The sequence below is a fragment of the Mytilus galloprovincialis genome, chromosome 14 (genome assembly GCF_965363235.1).
Source record: "Mytilus galloprovincialis chromosome 14, xbMytGall1.hap1.1, whole genome shotgun sequence".
Taxonomy (NCBI): domain Eukaryota; kingdom Metazoa; phylum Mollusca; class Bivalvia; order Mytilida; family Mytilidae; genus Mytilus; species Mytilus galloprovincialis.
This window is the reverse complement of record NC_134851.1, coordinates 34,898,306-34,926,224: the sequence shown is the minus strand read 5'-3', so window position 1 is coordinate 34,926,224 and position 27,919 is coordinate 34,898,306. Positions and strand designations below refer to the sequence as shown.

Sequence of the window (27,919 nt, the reverse complement as noted above, 5' to 3'; positions counted from 1 at the left end):
TAAACATTGCTACACAGTATCAATGAAAGGCCAGAACAATGATTTGTAGTTGCACTTTGCAACTTCAAATCATAGGTGGATATAACGGCCTTATTTATTTAAAAACAAATATGTAAAAGACAATCACTGAATTACAGGCTCCTGACTTGTGACGGGCACATACTCAATTCTATTTAAAAACATCTTTAATTTCTTATTCATATTCATTCTACTTATCTTTAGATGTGTATGCTTTCGTGTGAAAATAAAACACTAACCACTATTGCCTTGAATTAGGACTATTTTAAAATTTTAGAAAAAAGGGGGGATCTTCTGTATGTAAATTCAAAAGTCAATAGAAAGTTTTCCACCGACTCTGATAACAATCTAATTATTTTTATCAGTATTTTGCAATCCTTAGTAGAGTCATAGTCCACAGCTGGTCATTTCTGGTCAGTCTTCTACAATATTGTGGAAATTAGACAATATCCTGCTGTGAAGACAAACAAGGTGTTTGAATAAATGATGTATCAATTTTCTGTTAATTGGTAAATGTTCTGGCTATTTAGTTGTGACCTAAATTCTGGCATTAGTTAATAATGTTATAGGACAAACCCTAAATTTCATCATAAAGTTAAGGATATATCAAATTGCACAATTTATTTGTGTTGATTAATCCGTATATATGAAAAATACAGATTTTAGTATATATTAGCTTGGTTGAAATTTTCATCTTCTAAATAAAATCACAAGTGTCTGAAGCTAATATTATATGTAAAACTTAATTTTGATGTGTTAACAAAGGTCATTAACTTAAAAGGCATCAAATATTTATCAAACCATGGAAGTATATATATACTACTATTATCAAGTCAAATGTTGTTGTTAAAATCTATTTTTTCACTCTTTTGGTCTTTTGGAAAATGTAGTTTGTGCTGTATTTAGACCCCTCTACAACCAAATTTGTTACATGCACACATATAAAAATTAGAGTTTTTATATCAATAATTATGACATCTTGGATGGCTTTTTTAAATTTTGCTTTGACGCCTTCCGTCAATGAAAGTTTGTAAAAGAAAAAATTACAATAGCCTTTCAAGACGTCACAGTTATTGTACCAATATACATGGGTAAACCTACAAAAATGTAGTTTTTAATCAGGAATATGTTAGGGCTAAGCTTTTAGATACGCTTCTCTTGGTTACGACTGCATTATGTGTAAAAATGTATTGCTGAGTAAATCCTGGATTTTTTGGCATATTTAGACAGAAACATAAATTCAAGACTTAAAAATAAACACTGATGTCTGGCATGGGTATTGGTTCTAATCTTTACATTCAAATTTCCAGACATATTGACAACATCATGAACAAAAAATTCCAGTATCTTCTTAGCAGTGAAATGATTTTAAATTCTAGAATTCCAGAAAATTTTGGCAATGGTGAAAATATTTTCATGGAATTTTTATTTCACAAATGATGTCTTTCATAAGGCTTATTTCTGGAATAGCATTGTTTTGTCAATAAAACAATAAAATCACTAATCTGTCATTAATCAATCACTTATCCATCAGTAATCGGTCTTAAATCGATCAGTAATCTAATCAATCACTAATCGATCAAACTCCTGAGAGAGTTTGATCGATTACTGATCGATGACTTCAAGTCATCAATCGAGTACTGATCAAATATGATCGATTAGTGTTCGATTACCGATCTGATCGATTAGTTAAGTCTGGCTAATACAATCACAGGATTACAAGGACAGCAAAATGAGTACAAAAAACTAGTTTAACTAGATAACATTTAATAAAAACATATGAAGAGATGTTGTAAGATTGCTCATTAAGACAACTATCCAAAATTCAAAGTAGATGTAAGCAATTTTAGGCCTTCAACAATAAGAAAAACCCATTCCATATGGTCATTGGCTGGTCTAAACTTAGATAACTCATTGATCATGCAGTGCTTATCAGGCTTAAGATTTTGGTTAAAGTAGTTTACCAAGATTTTGTGGTCAGATTGACTTGCAATAAAGTACATAGAAAAGGAAAATGTGGTATGAGTGCCAATTGAGACAACTCTCCATCCAAGTAACAATGTGCAAAAAGTAACAAGTACGGTAATTATAGGTCAAAGTACAGCCTTAAGTATGGCGCCTTGACTCACACCAAACAGCAAGCTATAAAGGACCCCAAAACGACTTATTTTAAATAAGTGGAAAGCAAATTCAAACTTGATAACCAACTTTCTAATGAGTAAATTATACATGTTATATAAAAAAGGGAAAATAAGGCTTAGAGTTACTAAGACATTTTATCCCATCAACTTTTTTCTGGCATATAAATTTGACTTTCTCTAATGCTGAATATTCTTTTATTTTTGCAGTAATATGGTGACAGTCCACTCATCTAGTTGAATGTTAGTGTTAAACATGAATCACAGTATGGGTCAGGATCAAAATATGACCCATGAGCAGACCCTGCTTCAGACCCTCAGCTTAGGTCATGGTAAGTATGGGCAAGAATCAAAATATAACCCATGAGTAGACCCTGAGCTTAAGTCATGGATATTATGGTCCAAGATCAAGATAGGTCCCATGAACAGACCCTGCTTCAGACCCTGAGCTTAAGTCATTGTAAGTATGGGGTAGGATAAATATACGACCCATGAGCAGTCACAGTCACAGTCACAGTCATGGTAAGTATATGCCTGGATCAAAATTTGACCAATGAACAGACCCTGCTTCAGACCCAGGGCTTAAGTCTTTGAAAGTATGGGTCAGGATCAAAGTATGACCCATGAGCAGATCCAGACAGTGCTTCAGATCGCCAGGATCAAAATATGACTTCAGCTTAAGTCATGGTAAGTATGAGCCAGGATATCAAAACATGACACATGAGCAGATCATACATCAGACCTTGAGCTTTATCTAAGGTCATGGTTAGTATGAGCCAGGATATCAAAACATGACACATGAGCAGATCATACATCAGACCTTGAGCTTAGGTCATGGTAAGTATGGGCCTGGATATCAAAACATGACACATGAGCAGATCATACATTAGACCTTGAGCTTAGGTCATGGTAAATATGTGCCAGGATTAAAATATGACCCTTGAGCAGACCCCATGCTTCAGACCCTGAGCTTGAGTCATGGTAAATATGTGCCAGGATTAAAATATGACCCTTGAGCAGACTCCATGCTTCAGACCCTGATCTTAGGTCATGGTAAGAAAAAGCCAAGATCAAATTTGATTCACAAGCAGGCCAATGCTTCAGGTCTTTAGCTTAAGTCGTGGTAGTTAGAGGCGATAATCAAAATATGACCCATGAACAGACTTGAGCTTTAAATCATTGTAAGTTTATTCCAATATCAAATATGACCCATGAGATGATCCTGCTTCAGATCCTGAAACATGCAATGAAAATCCTGCACAGGGTTCAGAGTTCTCGAAAAGTGGTGGTCCTCATGATTTTACCACCAAAATTTTCCATAGGACTGACACAATTTTAGTATTTTTCAATAGAATTAATAGTGAGGACCAGCAGAATGTTCAAGGACCACCAAGGAAAAAAAAAATTTTCGCGAACTCTGAGGGTTGCTACAAATATAATGACTATATACCAATGGTAAAATTAACATAAAGCATTTACATAAAAGAATTATTTCTTAAATCTATTAATGCTTCCATCCTTTTCAAAAACAATTATTTATTTTGTATGTATTTATTTTCAATGTCATATGTAAGTCAAATTAATCTTCATATTAAATATGAATATTTGATGACTTATTGCTTGTTTTTTTCTTCTATTACTGTGTAAGTCTTAATAATCCATTTCAAAATTAACAGACAGAAATATATCATCTCTAGTAATGTCACCTAGATAATGGACTCTTAGTGTGAATTAAAAACTGGCATTTATGAGGATGGGCATTTATGAGGATGGGGAGGGGGTTAACAGATTAGTGAAGAAGGGCAAAATATTGAAGGCTATAGAAAAGTGGCCATAAAAATATAGATCAGAGAATGCTTCAGAAAATGATGGACTAAACAATCTGGAAAAGAGAATTGTGGGGTGCTAAAATATATAGAATAGAGAATAATAAGGAAAAAGAAAAGAAAAAAAATAGAATGAGCTAAAATAAAAAGACAGAAAAATAGAACTCCTTAAATTTTGATCATTGAGAAGCTTAATATTCCTTTTACATCACAATGTAATTAAAACTTTTAGCTGACTTTACAGAGTTATCTCCCTGTAGTGTTAGGTACCACCTTAAATTAAAGTCAAGAGAAAAATCAACATGATCAACTAAAAGAATAATAAAATTTTTAAAAATGGAGTTCTATAATAAAAAGAAAAGTGAATAATGGACAACATATATAACAATGGTGGAAAATGGTTGATAGAGAAATTTACCAAAGAAATACAGAAAAGTAGAACTCCTCCATTGAGACCCTCCTTTATGCAATGGTGATATGTAGAATTGAAGAAAACAATTGTCCTTGAGCAGAGTTATATAAAATAAAATCCTTATTGATTTATAGCCATCAAAAGAATTGAATTTGCTAGTGTAAAATTTTATACTTTACCATTCTGTTGCATGTAATAGTTTAAAACCAATAGAATGAACAATTTCACAAGAAAATCAAATTATTGTGTAAAAGAAATGATGTTTCATTGGAAGTTGATGTCAATATCCTTAGAATTTGATGTTTTTAATGAAATCTTTCACTTCTACATTTCATTGATGTAAAAGTATTTCCTTGAAAATTATTTAGTAGGATTGAAGTCAGAACTGAATGGCACAATTTAGGATGATCTGAAAACAAATGTTTAATAATTTTAAGGTTTGCCTTCATATTGATGGATTGTCAGCTTGAACTAGAATGGGAAGAAAGATGTATCCATGATATTTGTGTCAATTTGTTTGACACAAATGAGAAAAAATTGTGTCATGTTTGACAACAAATGAGAGAATTGTTTTTTCATATTTTGATAGTTAAGGTGGTACCCAACACTTTCACTAAAATTAATTTGGCTCGTTTAATTTTCATAAAATTTTGACAAAGTATTTACTTTGAACCTTTAATAAAAATTCAAAAATTTCAAAAATTTTGAACCAACCATTTTGTCAGAAAAATTACACTGGTTATATAGCAGTTTGGCAAACACCAATTTTGGTCATTGGGAATCTTAATATCCCCCTTACAACCCAACGTAATTAAAACGTTTAGCTGACTTTACAGAGTTATCTTTACTATGTTCATATGTTGGCATTTTAGAATTTGAAATAGTATGTGTTGGTGACTTTCTGCATGCTTTTAGATATAATCTGAAAATGGGATCAATTATTTTGGAGTTTAGATTTAAGGATTTCAGAATAGAACCTATAAGGCAGCAACCATTTGATTTTCTAGAGGGGGGCCAGGCTATGGATATTTTTGGAAAAAAGGGGTTTGTTTCCAGTTTTTGGAGAAAAAAATAATTTGTTAATGAAGCTGCCACTGTATTTAATGCTAAAATTAAAAAAAAATTGTTTTCAATTTGACTTGACGCCAAAAAAAAAGTTTGTCTGGAACAAAAATCCATAGCCCCCTAGAAAATCAAATGGTTGCTGCCTTGGCGAGTTCTATTTTGAAACAAGATTTTATTCTTCCTCATACAGGATATTTTTTTATTATATCTTATATACAAAAACAATGTAAAATTCTCATACTTAGATTTATATTTGGTTTGAGTTAGGGATAAATGGGGGATATTTTTTTTGGCAATTATGGTATTGATTAATGATACATTATAAGTAAAAAAAGGTCTAATTATATAATTATTTTTCAACCCAGACTGGATGTCCAGAAATATATCATGTTTTAGGACCCAGACATAGACAAATTTTAAATCATGTACATAATTTACTATATATAGAATTGTGTATTGACTTTGGCTTAAGTATTGTATAAAAACATGTAATATTATTTGTCATATTTACATGTATTTTCACACAGCAATAAAGGGAAACAACTTATAATATTAGTCAAGCGTGACCACTCAATTCCTGCCAATTACTTTGATTTGTGTAATAATTCTAAATGTTACATTATACCTAAAGGGCATAAATTACTTTTGGTCATTTTTGTATGGGGACAGAGTAAGGGGTATTTATAAAAATAAAATATTCATTGTATTATTTGGTTATCTAAATGATAATGAAATATTTAAATTAAATTTCGAGAATGCAGTTATTGAATTTAGTATACTAATTTAATTTAATTGTGTGAATAAGTCACAATATTCTATTTGAAATTAGAAAATCTCCCTCCCCCACTATAAACTCAGTGCATAACAGTCATAAATATATATATTTATTTATGTATACTAGTATAGGTCACTCTGACTTCTACCTAGTAGCTGACCAGTATGAGATTACAAAAAATAAAAGTGTTTCTCTACTGTAGTTTTTCATAAATGTTAATTTTTTGGGACTTTTAATTGTGCAGTGCAGTTTTGCAATATATATTCAATTTTATTTGGATTAAAATTAGAATACAGGAAGAGATTAGATGCCAGAATTTTATGTTAATTTTTTGTGAAGATATATGCGAAAAAACCCACCTATATTCATCATTTCAAAAATTGGGATTGGTTTTTACGTTATGTGTAAAATATAACATATGTTTCTATGACAGCTGATATCCAAGGAAAGTGACGAGTGTGCCTATGAAAAAATAATTGTTTAAAAAAAATTTTGAAATATTAGTTGAAAAAAAAGTGATCTGGAATTTTAAAATCTTGATTAATGAGTTTGACGGGAAATGCCATGAAACTTTGGAAAATAATAAATGTCAAATTTTTCTTCCGTTGTCGGATTACAAATATTCTTATGTAATTATTCAAAGTGCTTGGATTTTATTGTGGATATTGCACAATATGATTCAAATGTGAAGGCAAGCTGAATGTCAGTTGCACAAAAAATATAGCAAAGACAGTTTTAAAAAAGTTTCAATAAATTAGTCCTGCATCATTATGGAGTTTGACGATTTGTTTTTGACAGCCGAACATTCCCAGTGTTCCCAGCAGACATTAGAATCGTGTATCAGCAGTTTCCCTTTTGAGGATTATACAAGTAAGAAAATAAGTTTTTAATTCCAAACAAACTGAAGGGACTTTTACCATTTAAATGTGAGGTTTGGGGGAGAGGCCATCACAGTGCATGTACGAAAATTAAATAAAGATGGTATTTCGTGTTGAATCATAATTTTAGCTCACCTGGAGGGAAGGGCCAAGTGCGCTTTTCTCATCGCTTTTGCGTCCGGCGTCGTTAACTTTTACAAAAATCTTCTCTGAAACTACTGGGTCAAATTTAACCAAACATGGCCAAAATCATTATAAGGGTATCTAGTTTAAAATGTGTCCGGTGACCCAGCCAACCAACCAAAATGGCCGCCATGGCTAAAAATAGAACATATGGGTAAAATGTAGTTTTTGGCTTATAATTCAAAAACAAAAGCATTTAAAGCAAATCTGACTGCGGTTAAGTTGTTTATCAGGTCAAGATCTATTGTCCCTGAAATTTTCAGTTAAATCTGACAACCCGTTGTTAGGTTGCTGCCCCTGAATGGGTAATTTTAAGGAAATTTTGCTGTTTTTGGTTATTATCATGAATATTATTATAGATAAAGATACACTGTAAACAACAAAAATGTTCAGCAAAGTAAGATTTAGAAATAAGTCAAAGGACCAAAATGGTCAGTAGACCCCTTTAGGAGTTATTACCCTTTATAGTCAATTTTTAACCATTTTTCGTAAATCTTAGTTATCTTTTACAAAAATCTTCTCCTCTGAAACTGCTGTGCCAAATTAAACCAAACTTGTCCACAATCATCATTGGGGTATCTAGTTTAAAAAGTGTGTCCCGTGACCCGGCCAACCAACCAAGATGGCCACCATTTCTAAAAATAGAACATAGCGGTAAAATGCAGTTTTTAACTTTTACACAAAAACCAAAGCATTTAGAGCAAATCTACCAGGGGTAAAATTGTTTATCAGGTCGAGATCTATCTGCCCTGGAATTTTCAAATGAATCGGACAACCCATTGTTGGGTTGCTGCCCCTGAATTGGTAATTTTAAAGAAATTTTGCTGTTTGATTATTTTTATAGATAGAGATAAACTGTAAACATCAATAATGTTCAGCAAAGAAAGATTTACAAATAAGTCAAAATGACCGAAATGGTCAGTTGACCCCTTTAGAAGTTATTGCCCTTTATAGTCAATTTTTAACAATTTTTCTAAATCTTAGTAATCTTTACAAAAATCTTCTCCTCTGAAACTACTTGGCCACAATCATCTTTTGGGTATTTTGTTTAAAAAATGGGTCCGGTGACCCGGCCATCCAACCAAGATGGCCGCCACGGGTAAAAATAGAACATAGGGGTAAAATGCAGTTTTTGGCTTATAACTCAAAAACCAAAGCATTTAGATCAAATCTGACTGTGTTAAATTGTTTATCAGGTCAAGATCTATTTGCCCTGAAATTTGCAGACTGATCGGACATTCTGTTGTTAGGTTGCTGCCCCTGAATTGGTAACTTTAAGGAAATTTTGCAGTTTTTTGTCATTATCTTGATTATTATTATAGATAGAGATAAACTGTAAACAGCAATAATGTACAGCAAAGTAAGACCTAAAAATAAGTCAAACATGACCAAAATGGTCAATTGACCCCTAAAGAGTTATTGTCCTTTATAGTCAATTTTTAACAATTTTCATGTCGTCGACTTGATATCTAATTGTTCTGCTTAACTATGTACTAAATAAATTGAAAACTTATGCAAATTGTGTTTTTGAAATAAAACCCTTCGTAATTGAGAAGAAAATTGTAATTTTGTTTGTTTCTATTAACTTTTAAAATTTTTGTCACTATAAACATTACAGTAAGCATTTATTGCCTTCTCTAACAAAGAGCTTCGATTCTTTTGTTCTATTTCAACTGGGTTTCCGACTGCAGGCATGTACTCACACTATCATTTTCTATATTCAGTGGACCATGAAATTGGGGGTCAAAACTCTTAGTAATTTGTCATTAGAAAGATCATATCATAGGGAACATGTGTACTAAGTTTCAAGTTGTCATTGAACTTCAACTTTGACAAAAACAACCATGATCAAAAGCATTAACTTGAATTTATTTGACATAGTTTCATGGTTGAAATGCATTCAATTCACTGTGGGTATCTTTCAAGTAGGATGTAGAAAATGCATAACCTCTGATTTTTAAAAAAAAAATACCACAGACGGAAAACATATAAATCTAGTATAGTTCAGTAATTTTCGTGTCTGCCCTTCCATTATGTGACTCAAGAAAAAATTCTAAAAAATGGGTAACAATTGTATCGAAAAGAGAAAATCGAGTGCACCTTTTTATGTTAGGGTTTGTTTGAGTTGAATATTTTGTCTTGATATCGTACAAAGCAAGAATATTTCATACATCGTCTTGCTTCAGATTCTATCATTTTTATATATCAAAGCTACAGGTTGACTTTATAACATAAATGGGTCAAGTGAAATACCTATCTAATGAATCACAAAAACAGAGTAGGTGTGTTGGAATAGCTATTTTTTTACTGAAAGTACATGTACTTGACGACAATCTTTCAAGTTGGATCATGAAAATGCATATCTTCGAAAAATTACATTTTTTGTGTGTGAAAACTAGGGTTTATAGTCTTCAGCCACTAAAAAAATCTAGTCTGGCTTTCCACGCAATATTTAATTAGAATTTTTTTAAATGTTTATGAATTTTCCAAAATTCCACCTGACAACCTATCAGACAATAGTTTTAAGTTGAATCAATGCAGACAAGATCATTATTTTAACTGATGCTCATTAGCTAGTTGATACATTTGTCTTTTAAAATACAACTGACATATAAGGATCGTAATGGTGCAATGTGGATAAATTTATCGGTTTCCGAGAGCAAAATTGGCAGTGCATCATCCCTACAATGGCTTCCATTTCTACGATTGTGAAAATGAACTGGCGTAATGGGGAGATAATTTTGACGAAGTAGAATCCTGACTGCCTGCATCCATGTAATATATGGACACAATCTTGTTTCTGTGTAAATCAATGTTTAAAACTTACAGTAGTAACAGTCACCAACAAAGGTGATTGAATTAAAAATATCTTTTGAAGATAATTATACAATAGTGCTGATATGATTGACATATATCTACAACTATTTGAATTTGATTGGTTACAATGTTCCAATTAAATTTTTTTGCTATACACTTCCGTGAATCATATAATTGAACTATTATCCTAACCTTTGTAAACTTTATATCAATTTGAATGGTACATAATCATGCCTAGTGATAGACCTAAATGGAATACCAAATATTTGGTTGAAATTAGAAGAAAAATTACTAAACTTTGTGTTAATTATAATATAAACTTATTTTTTCTAAGGTTATTGATCTAATTAAACTTTGACTCAGCAACCCAGTTTTCGCACCAATAACATCCAGAAAAAAATGTGTTAAGGGAATTCTGGTGGTTGTGGGTGATTCCTTATGTAACATCCTCTCTATAGCCTGTATAAGTATTCCATTGTATTCATTGTATAAGTAATAACAGGGTCACAATTTTTGTATTACTTTTCTTTACTAGATGGTCCTTATACTAAATGCCGTGTTGTACTATTTGTCTGGTTAGTTTCAAAATAAAATCCATAGAAATATTGCAACCTTTTTTTTTACCTTGGTCCATTTATATCAAGGAAAATAAAATAAAACTTAAAAATAAACATCTTTAAGAACATATTTTCAGTGAATAATTTTGTTCTTTTATATATATTTTTATGTTTTATTAATTTCCCCATCTATATTTTTTACTTTTCAGTGTTTTATAACACCTATTTTGATAAGGGGTAAATCAAACAGATATGATTTTAATCATTTAAAGGAGAATAGGTACATTTTTCGTCAATGAAACAGAAACCCAAAAGCAATGATATTGAACAAATATAGGTAGAATAAAAATCTGTAAATTTGTGTAAATTATTGACTTTAATGAGTAATCATCATAATAATTGACCAGCAAAGAAAAGTGTTGCAATGTTGTAATCGACATTTCTAAATCAATGAGATGATGAGGTTGTGCAATATAAAGTGCTAAGCATAATTATTTTGACAGGAAAAAGAACATTAGAAATGTTCTTGATAGATAGATATAAAAAAATAGTTAAAGTTGTGATTTTGTTAAATGTATTGTTAAAAATATTTTTTTTAAAGTAAATATCCAGTTCCTTGTTGCTTTTACTTTTATTTATTTTTCTGCCATTACTGTAAACACATATTTTTTTTATACTGTACTGATCTGTACTAGTATTTTAAAGAATGATTACAGAAATAGATAAATTATCCAAAATTAAAATAAGTTTAAAATGATAACATGGTTTCATATTGTCAATTTAAAAGTATTTTTATGACCTCAATGGAATAGTGCAGTGGGTCTATTTATATATGTAGATAGTTACGTTAGGTAATCTAATAGTATTTTCAGCGCTTTGATTTCCATAGATTTATAAAATTACCTCCCCTGTTACTGTTCCGAGATAAACAATGGCCGACACGAAGTGATGGTTGTGATACTTTTTGGACGCAAAAAAACATGGAAAAGCATGAAGAGAAGTCGAAAGAAAACTGTAAGAATCCACGGAGGCTATGAAGGATTGTTATCAAATTATTTTAGTCTTAGTTTCTGTTGAAATAATCTTCATTTTCATGTATAGATGATGTTGAAATGACATTTTGGAAATCTCTTCTGATGTTTACAATTTTCGCGAATTTTATTTTGATAGTGAAAAGAATATCCAAAGATCATTTGAATGTATATTGTTTTTTTTTCATTTGTTTTTACTGTTAAGGTTAGTTAAATTATAATATCCATTGATAGAAAGTACGAATTTAAGAAAAAAAATCAAATTTGTCAAACTCCGGCAGAGGTAGGCCAAATAATTATGACTGCTTGAAAGGTTATTATACATGATGTAAGGCTTCAAAGAAAAAAAGTAAAATAGCATTTCAAGACGTCATAATTATTTGGTCTAAGGCAGAGGATGATTCCTGCTCATTAACAGGTCAGGAATAACCATTAATTAGTGGATTACTTAATTCAAGTATTATCCACCATTTCAGATAAAATGAAACACACAAATTGAGGTATAAGCTGTTTTTATCTCAAAATTGTAAGAAATATTGGAGCATTTTTAGCATTTACCATAATAAGCTATGATGACGAAGTGTGGGTTCTTGGTCTAGTGATTAAGAACAATGGCTACAGTGCTGAGGTCCATGGTTGCATTTGCTTTGACCTGAAGATCCTGTTGAGTGTCACAGTTGTTCTCTCTGAGTACTTCAACCTGCAACTTAATAACAGTCTTCCCGGTGTCCTAGTACTCCCTTTGAGGTTGGGGTTGTCCTTGTAAATATTGTTGTAAATACCTTAGTAACATATCTACGTTAATCTCAATGGTGATTGCACATGGATTCTGCGTTATTCTCGCAGCTCTTGTGGGGTCCTTTGGATACTAGGGGAATTACCAGTACAAACATACTGAGTGGTGACATGTTATTGATTCTAACACTTCATGCTGCAACTTGTAAGAGAAACCTAAAAGTTAAAATGACCCTCCTTTTCCGACTTTTTTAGTTGTTAATTATTAAATCTTGTTTTTGTTCTGTAGTCTCTTCTTGTCCATTTTGACTATATAGTTGGAAGTTCTGATGCAGACTTTAGGAAACTAGTCATTAATTTCCTTCAATCAGTTGAGGTATTAATATCCACATTGTCTCAAAAGGCAGCACAGGAAATTCTAACCAATATCTGGTATAAAAACAGGAGTTTTAACTAGAAAGGCCACTTTGGAGGCCTTGTAAGGACAAATTTAACTCCAACAACAAGCTGCAGATATCTCTTTGGTTTGTCTATTCTACAAAGAAGATTGGTGGCTCTCTCGAAAGACTTGGAATTGTCATTAGTATACTCCCACAACTATGTTTAAGGTTGTTAAGTTCATGTAGGGACACATCTCAATTAATCCTGATCTATAGACAGGTTTTTCCAATTATCTGCCTTAGTTTGTGATGCGACTCCTAGGCGTCGTGGTAGTAGCGATCGCCATTACAACCGTGAAAAAATGTAAACAAGATATACATCTATCTCTCAGATCGCAGGCAATTAACGTAAACACAAGAATGTGAAGCGTACTTGATCTCGGTAAATTACAGAATAAATAATAAAGTAATTAGATAAGTAATGGAGATTAAAATTATTAAAAGTATAAGTGTGTTTTAGGCCAGGTGTCCGGTGTCTCATTAATTAAACATGTTTAACCCCGCCGCATTTTTGCACCTGATCCAAGTCAGGACCCTAAGGCCTTTGTTTATAATCTTGTATGATGTTTTTAAAGTTAGTTCATTTATATATGCTTAGGAGTTTAGTTTGACATCCATTTCACTGAACTACAAAATGTAGTACATATCTTTGTTTACGGGCGAGCGGAAGTCCGCCTCCGGGTGCGGGATTAACTTGATGTGTCGAAGACCTATTGGTATAAGACCCCTCTATAAATTCACGATGTATATAGTACATGTGCACACCACATCTTCCTATAGCTATATACTTTAAGCACACATGCCTTCATATATGGACCATCAAGACGAGGTTTATAGTGAAGTGCCCTTAATAGTAAGTGTTGTTGGGATTTGTCTCTGGATGCAGCTGTTTGCAAAAACTAAGTTTTTCAACAAGAACTGACACCTCTGAATAAAATATTTTACAAGCCGCTTATTTTCGAAATATGAAAGCGCCATCACAAATAACCAAATATCAAACTAAGTGTTAACCTCATCAGAACGATGCGTAATATGTCTATACTCTATAACCTGGTTTCCCCCTTTTATTAAAGTTTGAGCTCCTTATACATGTTATATACTCGTCTCTTCACTCGTCTGTTAGCAATATGTTTGTCTGAGTTTATGTTGTCCATTTTGAAGCATAAAGATAGTCATCTATGTATAAAAAAAATCTTCTCTTCATACTTGGTTGATATGCATCAGATTATAACTACGTAACACTGCATGTGGCCTCGGGGGTAGGTTTCGTTGTTATTATCTAAAGGAATGTGCAGGAACGGATTGAGGAGGGTGCCCGAGCCCCCTTATGAAGCTTCATTCATGGTGAATCCATTTTATTTTACCAATTCCACTACAAATTGTATCTTGTTTGGGGACCCATGGTTCCCCCTTTTCAAAATCCTGGATCCGCATCTGATGTGTAGGTATTCTATACAAACAGAGGCAGATGAACTGTAATCATCGGAATAATTTTCATAGATAATTTAAGTTTGACGACGTGTCAACATTCGTCTGCCAGTGTATCAAGTTTTATTTAAAAAAAAAACATATTGTGTGTAGTCGGCACAACTTGTATATTTACATATTTTATTTATTGAGTTTTTCCACATCTGAAATTTTCTACGATTAATAGTACAACTTTTAACTGCACAAGAAATACTTCTACCTTTTTTTAACTTTCAGCAGTATTCATAGTAAAATAAATAAGAAAATTAAGGAAATACAAATGTAAACAGAAAATCGATAATGTTTTGATCAATACACGTGCGTTATTTTTCACGGTTGTAATGGCGGATCGGTCACGTGAGAGGTTAATGGATGCGCCCATGTTTTCTAGGTCAGTTATAGATAAACCCGTCTATAGGAAGTGTTCAACGTCATGTACATGTATTCCAAGAGCTCTCCTGAGGGAAGCTATGAATAATGAATAAATATATATATATAGACTACATGTATGATGGAACAAATTTTTAAAATATTTTCAAAAGATGCTTATATATATAGCCATATATTAATAGGTAGAATTTTTAAGATATTTTTATCATGTTTATTGAAATGATATGATTTTGTGAAATTTTGCATAAAATACTGCTGAAAAAATCTACTTTGAACATTTTTATTTGGGGTAAATTTATAACCACGAAATACATTATAAAGTTGGTACACTCGACATGTGCATTAGGTTGAGTACAAATGTATGTTAATTTCCACATATATTTTTATGACCCCATAGTAATATTACACATGACCTTTCTACTCTATTGTCAAGATGATATTAACCAGTCATTTATCAATAATATTAGCATAACTTTTTTTAAATGCTTGAATAATTTTACTATTTTTGAAACTTTATAACCAAATAATGGTATTTATATATTGGTTAATTCTTCATCCTTTGTCAACGATGTAACAACAAAAGTATGAATTTTTATTGGTACAGTGGAGTTTATGTTTACGGTGGTTAATTGGGTGTTCAGATCATTGACCTAAAGAATTTGCCCTCAATTTTTTAACCTTGAATCATACAAATATAAAAAACATTAATACATACAGGTACATTGTATATATGATAATTATCTATTCATAAATTTTGGGGTAATTTTATTCAGAATTGATACTGATTTAAAAAACATGAATAAAAATTAATTAAACATGTGGCTTCCCCAGTAAAGATATCATTTGAGTTGTCAAAATTTTTTCATGTCTAGATCTCTTTTGTGGATTGTATAAAAAAGAAGATGTGGTATGATTGCCAATGAGACAACTATCCACAAAAGACCAAAATGACACAGACATTAACAACTATAGGTCACTGTACAGCCTTCAACAATGCGCAAAGCCCATACCGCATAGTCAGCTATAAAAGGCCCAGATATGTCAATGTAAAACAATTCAAACAAGAAAACTAGCGGCCTTATTTATGTAAAAAAATGAACGAAAAACAAATATGGTATATTTTATGGATTTTTTTTTATTGGTGAAGTTTGTATGGTGACCTATACATGTAGATACTGACATGTATGTGAATTGGAGTCTCTTGAATAGTCTCACTGGCAGCCATACTATATCATCGCCTTATTTTATATTGACCTCTTATACTTTTCAATTTCAGCACCCATCAATGCAGACCACTCACCATACAGCTTAGAACCTCAGAATGGCAGCTATGTCGGATCTCACTCAGCTTATGAACATTATTTATTTGCTCAAAAGTCTGGTTATATGTTGCCTAACAACCAGCAACTCAAAAGTGAGTACCAAAAACAATAGAAAACATAATATGTATTCAAGAACATTCATATGGTATAGATTCAGTGGTCAGTTTTCAATATAAACCACAAGCCCTATGGCCAATGCTGGTTAAAATGAAGTTAGGATCATTTGTTAAATTCAATTTTGATCTCAAATTCAATCAAATAGATTTAAAAAAATATATGTGTACCAAATTGGTCACAATTAAAAAATGTGATACTATCAGATTATTACATGGCATTTTTCATATCGCATGTATTATCAGCCCTAGGTTCAATATCAGCCCAAGAGCCGAATGGCTCGAGGGCTGATATTGACCGAGGGCTGATAATACATGCGATATGAAAAATGACATGTTATGATCTTTTTATCATATGCTTCAACAATAGAGAAACATAAAAGATTCATATATTGAATACAGATCCTTGCATGTGGTTCCCAAATAGAAGTTCAAAGAGTGAACGTTCACGAACGTCGGACCCCAAATTTAGTACATTCGATATGAAATCTTTCTATCATATGCATCAAAAGAGAAGAAAAACATTTTAATATGGATGAATCGACAAAAAAAAATTAATTTAACAATCTACATAATGAACACTGTTTGGAAAAGTCAAATTTTATAAAAGTTGCTTTCTAAATTATGTTTGAAACTTTTAAAAATGCATTTATTTTGGGTTTTTTACACAATATACTTTCCACTATCCAAATAATTGTTTTGTACACTACTTTGTGATGTTTTTCACTGAAAACGTAGCATTGAGGTGTATTTTCCGGAATTTGCCGAGTATCACCGGAATGCCATGCGATAACGTTGCGGAAAGGCATGTGATAACAATCGAAGCATGTGATAAACTTTTCATATCAGCCCGCTAAGCACCAATTCGAAAAATATGGAAAATACGTTAATTTAATGCTATTATCATACGGTAAAAATCATATGTTATTTAGTCTAAGTATATGATAAATGTATGTAATTATTTTTGGCATTTGCATGAATTGTGTAAATTGAAGAAAAATGCTAAATTTTCCTGCTTCCACAGCTTTTGTATTTAAAGACTACAAAGGACAATGCATAAATGTGGTGTTGTCTCAATGTGAAGTATAATTTCAGGTCCAATGTTTGACACTCAGGGAATGTATGAGATGCAGAGTCCAGCGACCATGTCCGATCCAAGCATGTCCCCCTCACCCCCACCCCCACCTAGAATCTACAAGCCATGTGTGGTATGCAGTGATAAGTCATCAGGCTATCATTATGGAGTTAGTTCCTGTGAAGGATGCAAGGTGGGTATACATACAATGTACAGAATATTGATAGGAGACAAAATAAAACTGGCCTTACACACTTTTTTCAGAGTTTTGACCTATGCATTAAAGTTTAAAGTTAAAAAGTATTGCACAAACAGAAAACTGAAAACAGGCAAAAAATGAGTGACTTGAAAAGACAAATTTTCTCTAAAAAAACTTTAAACAGGTGACCTTTATAGCAGTTTTACTATTACCTATGAATATTATTTGCTCATTAGTATAGCAAACTTATCCAATCCAAATAACGTATTGATTAAACGTGGAATACCAAATTTTGTGGAATTCATGGGTACACATGCATGTATGATGTAGAAATGTTCAAGCAGGTTAACCTCAAACTTAAATGTTCAAAAGGTTTGTAAACTTTGCTAAAACCATGGAATCAAATTAATTAAATATCCAAGAAAATAAAATATTTCCATGCACTAGAATAAATGAATCCATGCTGCTGTAAATTCTGAAATGTTTTTGTGCCCTTATTATTGCGATTGTTTGAAAATGGACACATATATATGCAAGATCAATAACTGATTTCAAAAAATCCTGCACACATACAAATTACAATGCTATCAGATTTTCAAATGAGATGTATTATTTTTACAACACCTATCCAGTGGCAATTATTGCATTGATAAAAACAGAGCAAACATTTCTGAATGTTCTTGTCATTTCTCCTCAACTAAAATCTTTAGTTAGTTGTATGGAGAGACCCATGACTTTTCATCCTACAAAAATACCTGTACATTAGCTTACATATTGATACCACTGTTTGATTTATGACGTGCTAGTGGCTGTTATAGGGGTTATTTACCTGATGTGTTTACACAAATATCTCATAGACTGAAAAAGATGTGACATCCATTGGCATTGAACCCTTTGACTAGATATCCTGGAGCCAGTGGAGTTCATAAAGTCTATTTTTCCAAGACCTGATTTGACCTATGGAATTTATGTAGGGGAATGGAATGTCCTGAAGCCTATTTTGCCTTTTATTCTTGGTCTCCTTTAAAACAAATCAAATTATTATAGCAAAATTAACATACTTGATGTTGATCTTAATTGAATAGATTGAGAAATATCAGTGGCTCTTTGAAGGAGGACTCTAGCTTCATTGACAAAAAAAAAACCTGGCTGTTAAAGTGTTGAAAGTGATTCAGCAATCAATCAGGTTTAGGTATAACCGTATAACACAGTGAAATGTTTAGAAATATTTTGGGGATTGATGAAAATAAGGCATCAGAAAATTAATTAAAATTAATCAGAAGTTAGGAGAGAAAAATATACATGTAGTACCCAAGCTCAAAGCAACCATAATTTGTTTCAGCATTCTTTTTTTTTTCACTGAAAATTGAGCAGATTTTATTTTCACTGGTACTGTTCTTGACATTATTTTTTTTTGTTCAACTGCTAACTATAACTTAAACTGAAATTCATTAACAAGTATTGTGTAAAACCAAATAAAAACATATTTGATTGACAAAAACAAATTTGACAAATGGCAGCAGACGTGCAATATACTAGGATCCAATTTTTGAACTGAATAACAATAAGGCTAGCGGCCTAGCCACAATCAGATGTGCATTTTGTGTTTCACATGAAGTCAAAAATGAGTATCACCTCAGGGAAAAACTCTTTTGATATTTTGGTTCAAAAATGGTTTAAATTATGAAAAATTGACCTCGTTGGGCTAACACTGGAAGCATTTATATAATTACATGCAGTTTTTGAAAGAAATATTTAATATTTTTATTAAATAAATTTTATGGTGTTTAAAAACTATAATTTTCTTTAATGGTTGCCTTCAAGACATGGTCACCAGTGACATATTTTTGGTCAATGACAAAGACAACAAAATATGTTTAGAACTATTGAATATCAAACATTTTAATTGAAAAAAAAACAACAAGAACATGTTTGACTCACAGTTATTTCAAACAACAGTAGCTTTCTTTGATCATTAATCTTATCTGATAAAACTGTATCTAAAATTATCTATAAATAACAAAACTTCCAAAAGAACCCTTTCTTTTGGTGTATATATAGAACATTAAAATAACTTGATGCATATACTTACAATAAACAATCAAACTTATCAATACAATTTATATGTTTTGTCTATGGACAAGACATTGTATTCATATTTAATGAAATGCATTATTAAAACCTAATTTTGATGTAGCTGAAAGTGTAATCTTGAAGAAAAAAAACATACATTTTATCAGGTTTATCTATCAAATGATGCTTAACTTCGAGGAAAATGGAAACAAATACATTTTTGATAATGTCTACGGACAAGACATTTTATTGATATTCAATTAAATGCTTTCAAAGATGATTGTTAAAGTTAAGATTAAAAGTTACTAATTAAGTTTTAAGCGGTGTTTTTTAATTTTGGAAAATATAAAAATGTACCCATAATTCTTTAGATATCTCAATAATTTATTGATTAAGCCAAAATGAAGACACGTACAGTCTTTTAACTGAAATCCATATATCTGACTGTTTAAAACAATCAAACTATTATTAAAACTCAATTTTGACATAGTTGAATGTGTTCTCTTGAAAAAATAACATACATTTTACCTATCAAATTAGGCTGAACTCAAGGAAATTGGATACAAATATATTGTGGTAATGTCTACGGACAAGACAATTTCAGTTAAAAAAAAAATCTGTTAGAATTAATTGTGACTATATTTATTTTGAAAATACTGAGTTTTAATTTGAATATATAACTTTCATCACCTATAAATAAGATTTAAGTTCCATAGCAGACAAATAATTGAATTTAATACTTGTTATGTACAAGTGTCTTGTCCGTAGACACTTCCTCATCTGCTGTTAATACTGAAATGCAAAAGATAAAGTTAGAGAGAGAGAAATACTTTTTCTTCATTTGATTTAGTTAATCTTTTAAGGTATGCAGCAACTGGAATAAACAATATTGAAGTAAAACAAGGTATGCTTTTTATGACTGATAATCTGACACTTTTTAAAATCCACTCCTGTAAAGTAATTTTACAAAAATTGAGAACACTTAAATTACCATTTATTTATTAAAAATAAGATATTTTTAAGTTTAAACAACACATAGGACTAATTAAGACCCATAAAGCCAAGCAATATTGATAAAAAGACATGTCTACGGACAAGACATGTGTCTACGGACAAGACATTCTTACATATATTTTTGAATTTTTTCCTCTATTAATAGATGGTAGAAAAAAATTTTAGTAGTGTTTTCATATCTACAAAAGAACAGGAACTTAGCAATGCAACATTAATGTAATTATGCTTCCAGTTTACTAGGGAATGCATGTCTACGGACAAGACATTTTTTCACTTTATTTGTATATCCAACTTTGATGGCATATATTTCCAGCTAGGGTACTACAATTTTGATAAATGAGGTAGTTTTTATACGACCGCAAAAATTTTAATTTTTTGGTCGTATATTGCTATCACGTTGGCGTTGTTGTCTGCGTCGTCGTCGTCCGAATACTTTTAGTTTTCGTACTCTAACTTTAGTAAAAGTGAATAGAAATCAATGAAATTTATAACAAGGTTTATGACCACAAAAGGAAGGTTGGGATTGATTTTGGGAGTTTTGGTCCCAACATTTTAGGAATTAGGGGCCAAAAAGGGCCCAAATAAGCATTTTCTTGGTTTTCGCACTATAACTTTAGTTTAAGTGAATAGAAATCTATGAAATTTTGACACAAGGTTTATGACCACAAAAGGAAGGTTGGGATTGATTTTGGGAGTTTGGTTCCAACAGTTTAGGAATTAAGGGCCAAAAAAGGGCCCAAATAAGCATTATTCTTGGTTTTCGCACAATAACTTTAGTATAAGTTAATAGAAATCAATGAAATTTTAACACAAGGTTTATGACCACAAAAGGAAGGTTGGGATTGATTTTTGGAGTTGAGGTCATAACAGTTAATGAATTAGGGGCCAAAAAGGGGCCCAAATAAGCATTATTCTTGGTTTTCGCACAATAACTTTAGTATAAGTAAATAGAAATCTATGAAATTTAAACACAAGGTTTATGACCATAAAAGGAAGGTTGGGTTTGATTTTGGGAGTTTTGGTCCTAACAGTTTAGGAATAAGGGGCCCAAAGGGTCCAAAATTGAACTTTGTGTGATTTCATCAAAAATTGAATAATTGGGGTTCTTTGATATGCCGAATCTAACTATATATGTAGATTCTTAATTTTTGGTCCCGTTTTCAAATTGGTCTACATTAAGGTCCAAAGGGTCCAAAATTAAACTTAGTTTGATTTTAACAAAAATGGAATCCTTGGGGTTCTTTGATATGCTGAATTTAAAAATGTACTTAGATTTTTAATTATTAGCCTAGTTTTCAAGTTGGTCGAAATGGGGGTCCAAAATTATCAAAAATTGAATAAATGGGTTCTTTGATATGCCAAATCTAACTGTGTATGTAAATTCTTAATTTTTGGTCCAGTTTTCAAATTGGTCTACGTTAAGGTCCAAAGGGTCAAAAATTAAACTAAGTTTGATTTCAACAAAAATTAAATTCTTGGGCTTATTTGATATGCTTTATCTAAATATGTACTTTGATTTTTGATTATGGGCCCAGTTTTCAAGTTGGTCCAAATCAGGATTCCATATCAAGTATTGTGCAATAGCAAGAAATTTTCAATTGCACAGTATTGCACAATAGCAAGAAATATCTAATTGCACAATATTGTGCAATAGCAATTAATTTTCAATTGGAGTTATCTTTCTTTGTATAGAATAGTAGTTGATAATATATGTTGGAAATTTGCCAGACATGACTATGATGTCATTTTCTATTTTTATTTGCCAATAACTTTATGTAAATAACTTCATTGGAAATTTGCCAATATAAAATGTTGCTGATGAAGCTTTTTTTCCTTATCTTATCTAAAATGTTTTTAGATAGTGTATGTTGGACATTTGCCAGACATGACTATGATGTCATTTTCTATTTTTATTTGCCAATAACTTTATGTTAATAACTTCATTGGAAATTTGCCAATATAAAATGTTTCTGATGAAGTTTTTTTTATTGTTTTATACAATAAACAATGTATATTCACTTTTACTACCAACCAATCTTTACCATTCAGTGATAACAAGCACTTTATTTTACATTTTAATATTTTATGATGTATTTAAAAGAGTAGTTATTGTTGCAAACTCCATTAGAAATTTGAATTGATATCAGTTTTGGAAAAAGGGAAACGGGGATGTGAAAAAAAAGGGGGGGGGGGGTAAATTTTTCTCATTTCAGATTTTATAAATAAAAAGAAAATTTCTTCAAACATTTTTTTGAGAGGATTCATATTCAACAGCCTAGTGAATTGCTCAAAGGCAAAAAAAAACTTTTAAGTTCATTAGACCACATTCATTCTGTGTCAGAAACCTATGCTGTGTCAACTATTTAATTTTAGATTTAAAAAGTTTGAAGAAGAAATCTGTAATTGATTTGTAAAATCTTGACATTTGTTTTGTGTAAAAAAAACCCATGTATTGTCAAAAATTTGATCACAATCCAAATTCAGAGCTGTATCACGCTTGAATGTTTTGTCCATACTTGCCCCAACTGTTCAGGGTTCGACCTCTGCGGTCGTATAAAGCTGCGCCCTGCGGAGCACCTGGTTGATAATGTGTATACTAGAAGAGAAAACAAAACACATAATAGCATAAATTTGATTTATTGTTCTCTTTTATCACTTCACTGAGCAAGCTAAAAACAAAAGTACAAAATTTCATAACAAGCGCATAGTATTCAACTTTTTATCATAACTTTGTAACCACTGAAGATTTTTTGTTGCAACAAACAGTAAAAGAAAGATAAAAAAAATTGTCTATAACAATGAACCAATAATGTAGTTCAAATTAAGTTCACTTATTAACTATCAATTGATAAAAACAGCGAAATTTTAAATGAAACAACATAACGTGAAATTTTGCCCATTTTCAGCGTGTATTTTAGTGTTTTTTTTCAAAACGGTAACACCTATACATGATATTTGATATTCATTGTGAAGCCCTACATTCTCTTCTTCAGTTCAAAGATGTATTACTTATGTAAAGTTTATCTTCTTGTCTTTACAAGCCTATAACATATACCCAATATGAAATGCACATCTGATCTTGGCTAGGCCGTAGGCTAAGGATTAGTTGATAATTTGTTTTAATGGCCCCGCAACGAAGTTGTCGATGCCATATAGTTTTACCCTTGTCCGAAATTCCCTAATTCTGAAATTCCGAAATTCCGTCATTCCGCAACAAACCATTATATGTGCTGATTTTTGGTATGTAAGTTAACCATGTTGAGTTACAGATCAAGTTTAAGTTTCGTTCCACTCCACTAAATTTTGCCGAAATTACGGCTTTGGACTTCGAGAAATTGTTGAAAATCAGTTATACACACTTTTTTTCGAAACACCTTCAGATATTGTGCTGATTTTTGGTATGTGAGTTAACCATGATGAGTTACAGATCAAGTTTAAGTTTCATTCTGCTCCGCTTACAATGTAGGTTTGCTGAAATTACGGGCTTTGGACTTTTATAAATTATTGAAAATCACAGTTATACAGATTTTTTTTCTATACGCCTCCAGATTTTGAGCTGATTTTTGATATGTGAGACTACCATCATGTTTGTGTACACACATGTTATTGAAATTGCAGATTTTTTCACTTTTTAAGGAAGGGGCCATTCGTGTCGCTTTGACACATCTAGTTTAATTTGTTTTAATTTTTGGCAACCTACTTAACCTTCTGTTTTCAGCAGGTGACTGAACATTGTTTTCTCTTCTATTCTCCAAAAAAATTGGGTTGATTAAGGTTCTGAGGAGACTCTTTCTCTTATCCATGGAACTTGTAATATTTCATCTTGTGAGATCTCTACAAAATGCCAAGAAAAGCAGCCATAAAGAAATACATGAACTGCCCAAAGGGTTCTTTCTGGTAGACATGGTAGACACAAGGCCATTGATGATCAGTTCAATGACCAAATATTTACCATAACTAGAATAAGTAAACATGTTTCAATAGCCGTATATATTATAACATGTTTTACATGTTCTCATATTTTCTGGGCAATTGACCACAATTGGTCACTTGTTTTGTGAGTAGAGATTTGTGTAATTTATCACTGGTTTTCATTTGATTTAATTTTACATATAATGGTCAGTAGGCCAGGTGATGACATGTACCAGGTATGTGCAGATTTAAAAACCATTTTTAAATATTTTTCTGTAACCTTATAATGTCTTGTTTAGTCAAAAATATCATTTATAATTTAAGAGATAGCCCTCAATCCAAGAAAATTAGTATTACCACAAAATAAATGAATCAACCAGACTCATTATTTTTATTATGCCCACCTACGATTATATAGGGGCATTATGTTTTCTGGTCTGTTCGTCCGTTTGTCCGTCCGTCTGTGCATCCGTTCTTCCCACTTTAGGTTAAAGTTTTTGGTCAAGGTAGTTATTGATGAAGTTGAAGTCCAATCAAATCAAAACTTAGTACACATGTGCCCTATGATATGATCTTTCTAATTTTAATGCCAAAATTAGAGTTTTAACCCCAATTTCACGGTCCACTAAACATTGCAAGTTTCAGGTTAAAGTTTTTGGTCAAGGTAGTTTTTGATGAAGTTGAAGTCCAATCAACTTGAAACTTAGTACACATTTTCCCTATGATATGATCTTTCTAATTTTAATGCCAAATGAGGGTTTTGACCCCAATTTCACGGTCCACTGAACATACAAAATGATTTGGAGTGGGGAATCCGTGTACTATGGACACATTCTTGTTTTAAAAGAAATCTTCATGATAACCAATGCTGCTTGATTTATTCTATTACAAATGTTCTTGGCTGTTCAGTGGGAGATTTTATCCAGTTTTAGTACATGTACTGGGAATTTTTAATTTACATGACATTTAGGCCTTTAACATTTGAGTACATGTCCTGCCCATGGGAATTTTAAATTTACATGACATTTAGGCCCTTAAAACATTGTATAACAATATATAAATTAGCTGTTCATTAGCACAGTCCTTTTAGAAAAATTAACTCTGAATGCGTGGATTCATATTGTTTAACACATGGTTATGTTTATGTTATAATCTTTCTATCTGGTCATATTTGGTATGCATATAAAAAAGAAGATGTGGTATGATTGCCAATGAGACAACTGTCCACAAGAGACAAAAAATAACACAGAAATTAACAACTATAGGTCACCATACGCCTTCAACAATGAGCAAAGCCCACACCGCATAGTCAGCTATAAGAGGCCCCGAAATGACAATGTAAAACAATTCAAAAGAGTAAAATGAAAAAAAGTTCTGTAACAACATGATCATGAACAATCCATACATAGTTAGTAAGCAGCTTCCCTCCTGTGAATTTTGAATGTTACAACTGAACATGTACAATTTTGTTTACTTGGTTTTTTTTACATACTTGATAGGGTCCAAATTTCCTAATTTTTAAAGCTTTTTTTTTAATACTCAATAACATGATCAACTCTCTTTATATATTTTTAGGGCTTTTTTAGAAGAAGTGTTCAGAAAAATATGCAATATACCTGCCATAAAGACAAAAACTGTGTTATTAATAAAGTGACAAGAAATAGGTGCCAGTATTGTCGACTACAAAAATGTTTTGCCACAGGGATGTCGAAAGAAGGTATGGAAGAACGAGGTGAATTGATACACAGGTAGAAAGGGGTTTGTACAGGTGACGGGTGCCAGTTTTATTCACTCACAGGTTTACAATAAGAAAACACAATTTTTTTTCATTTTTTTTTTGGGAAAGTTTGCTATAGCTACTTTCCATAGGCGTTGGCCTAAACTTCCGGGGAGACAGACTATCGCAATGTTCTGCTCCAAGATAATGTAGTACTAGTATTTGAATTCTGATTCTTGGATATTTTTAGTTGCTACTCTTTTGAAAAGATTACAGCTTGAATAAAAATGGAATGAATGTTCACCGACAATTCAGATGAATTTAACTTCATTTTGAAAATAAATATCACAAACACTATATTTGAAATAATACATGTCTATAAGCTATTTGAAATAATACACATATATACAGTTGCAAACTTTCCAGAGGTGCTATCCAGCACTTTGATTTACATAGGAATGAAAACAAGCATTGACATGTCTCTTTTACCATGTCTTGGAGTATTCACAGCTTTTACAGGTTTACATATTTTAAAATAATAAGTAAACAGCGTTTTTTCTGGTTCATATATTGTGATAAAATTAAGAAGGGACACAATAACCTACTGCATCTTTAATATGTCCTGGACGACTCATATAGGAATGAAAATTAGCAGTGGCACAATAGCACAATGCCTATTTAACGTGTCTGGGACTAATTATATAGGGAAGAAAATTAGTAGAGTCCTAATCATGCTAATAGCCCATTACCCTTTAAACGGGACAAAAGACTACTTAAATAAAATTACTGGTACCAAACCCATTTGCTTAAGTTTGCACATTTTATAATGTTGTTGGCTTCTAAATTAACAGACTAAAACATCTACATATTTCTCCTTTTTATCCAAGGGAAAAATGTATGGTATTGCATAGGATTAAAAAGGGGAAAAGTTCAGACGTTGTTATAAATTAAACCATATTAGGCAATCTACTGATATGTATTATATATAACCACAATATCTTTATTGCAAAATTTTATACGTCTATGTGTATATGTACTTTTTACCCGGCCATATTTGATGGTGTTGCATCTTACAAAGTCTATTACTGCATGTACTGTCCAGATCATTTTGCAATTTTTACATGTTAAGTTTGTGATTAGGTCAGTTAAAGGTGATCCACTAATGATAAGTCAATGATATATATGGTATGCATTGGTAAATCTCATAGTTCATTGACTTAGGAAGTTTTGCTGTGGGGGTCTTTTTCTATATTAAGGTATACACAGATCAAAATGATCATGGGAGGTCAAATTTATTAAGTGAAATCTGTTTATACTCATTCCATTTGCCTAATTCCTATTTAAGATAGATATACAATGATTTTATGTGCAATCGATTCAACTGCAATCCTTATGTATCGGTAATTCATGATGATATCAAACCCCTAATCTGTGTTACATCATATTATGTGAAAAACATCTTTTTTATGCCCCTCCTAGGGCAATATGTTTAATTCCCTCCTCGATCTTTTTCCTTCGTTCGTCCATCTGTCCTGCTTCAAGTTTTAAGTTTTTGGTCAAGGTAGATTTGAGGAAGTTGGAGTCCAATCAACTTTAAACTTTGTAGTACACATATTCCCTATGATATGATGTTTCTAATTTTAATGCCATATTAGAGTTTTGACCCCAATTTCACTGTCCACTGAACATAGCACATGATAGATATTTAGTGTGAGTATGGCATACATACTCACATGGATGATGGACATTCTTGTTAGGTATA

At 31.7% G+C, this 27,919-nt stretch overlaps 1 protein-coding gene across 5 annotated transcripts in view; it reads left to right on the top strand.

Moving 5' to 3' along the window:
• LOC143059160 (retinoic acid receptor beta-like) overlaps positions 1 to 27,919 on the top strand; it is a 43,067-nt gene that overhangs the window by 5,025 nt on the left and 10,123 nt on the right. The window contains exons 2-5 of one of the 5 annotated variants that reach the window (XM_076232655.1): positions 2,367 to 2,488; positions 16,009 to 16,146; positions 17,263 to 17,435; positions 26,016 to 26,172. In XM_076232655.1, the coding sequence (XP_076088770.1) occupies positions 2,398 to 2,488; positions 16,009 to 16,146; positions 17,263 to 17,435; positions 26,016 to 26,172 (559 nt within the window). In that variant the 5' untranslated portion in view covers positions 2,367 to 2,397. Of the gene's footprint in view, positions 1 to 2,366; positions 2,489 to 6,986; positions 7,105 to 11,566; positions 11,684 to 16,008; positions 16,147 to 17,262; positions 17,436 to 26,015; positions 26,173 to 27,919 lie in introns of those variants that run through there. The other 4 variants (XM_076232654.1, XM_076232656.1, XM_076232658.1 and 1 more) reach the window with 4 other exon arrangements.